The sequence below is a fragment of the Meles meles genome, chromosome 18, assembly GCF_922984935.1.
Source record: "Meles meles chromosome 18, mMelMel3.1 paternal haplotype, whole genome shotgun sequence".
Lineage (NCBI taxonomy): Eukaryota > Metazoa > Chordata > Mammalia > Carnivora > Mustelidae > Meles > Meles meles.
The window spans coordinates 23,293,889-23,295,814 of NC_060083.1; the positions used below are offsets into that span (position 1 = coordinate 23,293,889).

The window sequence follows — 1,926 nt, forward strand, 5'->3', positions numbered from 1 at the left end:
TCCTCCCTTTTTTTCTTAATGAATCTGGATAAGTTTATCAATTCTGTTTATCTCTTCAAAGAACCAGCCATTGGTTTCATTGATCTTTTGATTGATTTTTTTTTTTAGTTTCTATTTCATTTATTTCCACTCTGGTCTTTATAATTTCCTTTCTTATACTAACTTTGGGGTTGCTTTGTCATTCTTTTCCTAGTTCTGGTAAGTGTAAGTTTACATTGTTGTTTTGAGATTTTTCTTGTGTCTTGAGGTGGACCAGTATCACTATAAACTTCCCTCTTAGAATTGCTTCAGCTATGTCCCAAAGATTTTGGACCATTTTGCTTCCATTTTCATTTGTCTACATGTTTTTATTGTTGCTCAGTTTTTATTTCATAATAATAAACTTAACTCTGCAAACCAGCTAGACTTTGAGGGGAGTAAGAAAAATATGGAACTCATAGAACTGCACAAAGAGTATAGGATATTTCAAGCAGATGGGGTGAAGGGATGCTTTTCCGATCTATAGAAGGAATGGTCTGGTAGTTAAGATAAATAAGTCAAATTGATTAGTTTTGTCTATAGTCAGCAATGGTTATCTTCTTGCTGGTTTTGCCATCCTGGACCCAAAGTGCTCCATGGCTTCCAAGATATTTATGCCCTCTTTCACCTTGCCAAAGACCACATGGTTGTCATCCAGTCTCTCAGTCTTAGCAGTGCAGATGAAAAACTGGGCACCATTTGTACTGGGTCCAGTATTTGCCACAGACAAGATGCCAGGACCTGTGTGCTTCAGGATGAAATTCTCATGATCAAATTTCTCCACATAGATGGACTTGCCACCAGTACCATGATGGCCTGTGAAGTCATCACCCTGGCACATAAATCCCAGAATAATCCTGTGAAAACTGGAAATTTTATTACCAAATCCTTTCTCCCCAGTGCTCAGAACATGAAAGTTCTCTACTGTCTTTGAAAGTTTTACTGCAAACAACTCAAAAGAGGTGTGGCCCAAGGGCTTGCCATTCACAGCAATGTTAAAGAACATGGTGGGGTTGATGACTGGCAGCATGGGCAGCTCCAGGGTGGGGGCATATGCAAGGCTGTCTCCATGTTCTTTTTGATTTCCTCTTTGATTTCTTTGTTGACCATTGGTTGTTTAGTAGTGTGTTGTTTAGCTTCAATATTTTTGTGTTTTTTTCCATTTTTTTCTTATAATTTATTTCTAGTTTCATACTTTTGTGGTCAGAAAAGATGTTTGATATGATTTCAGTCTTAAATTTATTGAGATTTGTTTTGTGGACTACCATGTGATCTATCCTGGAGAATATTCCATGTGCACTTAAAAAAAAGTCTCTTCTGCTATTATGGGATGGAATGTTCTATATACACACTGTTAATCCATCTGGTCTAATGGGTTATTCAAAGCCACCCCTTCCTTATTGATTTTTTGGATCTGGACGATATATTTGTTGATGTAAGTGGCATACTTAAATCCCCTAGGGTTATTGTACTACTGTCAATTTCTCCCTTTGTAACTGTTAATATTTGCTTTTTTTATGGGTGCATAGATATTTACAATGTTACTCTTCTTGTTGGATTGATCCCTTTACCATTATGTAATGCCCTTCTTTTTCTCTTGTTACAGTCCTTGTTTTAAAGTCTATTTTGTCTTATACAAGTATTGCTTCCTTGGCTTTTTTTTCCCCCGCATCCATTTACATGGAATATCATTTTTTAATCCCTTCACTTTCAGTCTGTATGTGTCTTTAAGTCTGAATTGAGTCTCATAGACAGCATATAGATGCATTTTGTTTTTTTATCCATTAAGTCCCCTGATGTCTTTTGACTGGAGCATTAACATTTAAAGTAATTATTGATAGGTATGTGCTTATTGCAATTTGTTGTTTTGTGGTTGTTTTTGTAGTTCTTTGTTCCTTTCTTTTTCTC

General features: G+C 36.1%; 1 protein-coding gene across 1 annotated transcript; it reads right to left on the minus strand.

The window, feature by feature from the left end:
- Positions 1-571: 571 nt before the first annotated feature.
- Positions 572-1,048, minus strand: LOC123928969 (peptidyl-prolyl cis-trans isomerase A-like). Its single transcript, XM_045984079.1, has one exon. The coding sequence runs from the start codon at positions 1,046-1,048 to the stop codon at positions 572-574; it is 477 nt and encodes a 158-aa protein (XP_045840035.1).
- Positions 1,049-1,926: the final 878 nt, after the last annotated feature.

Excerpts from the sequence above, each read along its gene's own strand:
- LOC123928969 (XM_045984079.1), bottom strand. The coding sequence starts at position 1,048 with ATGCTGCCAGTCATCAACCCCACCATGTTCTTTAACATTGCTGTGAAT.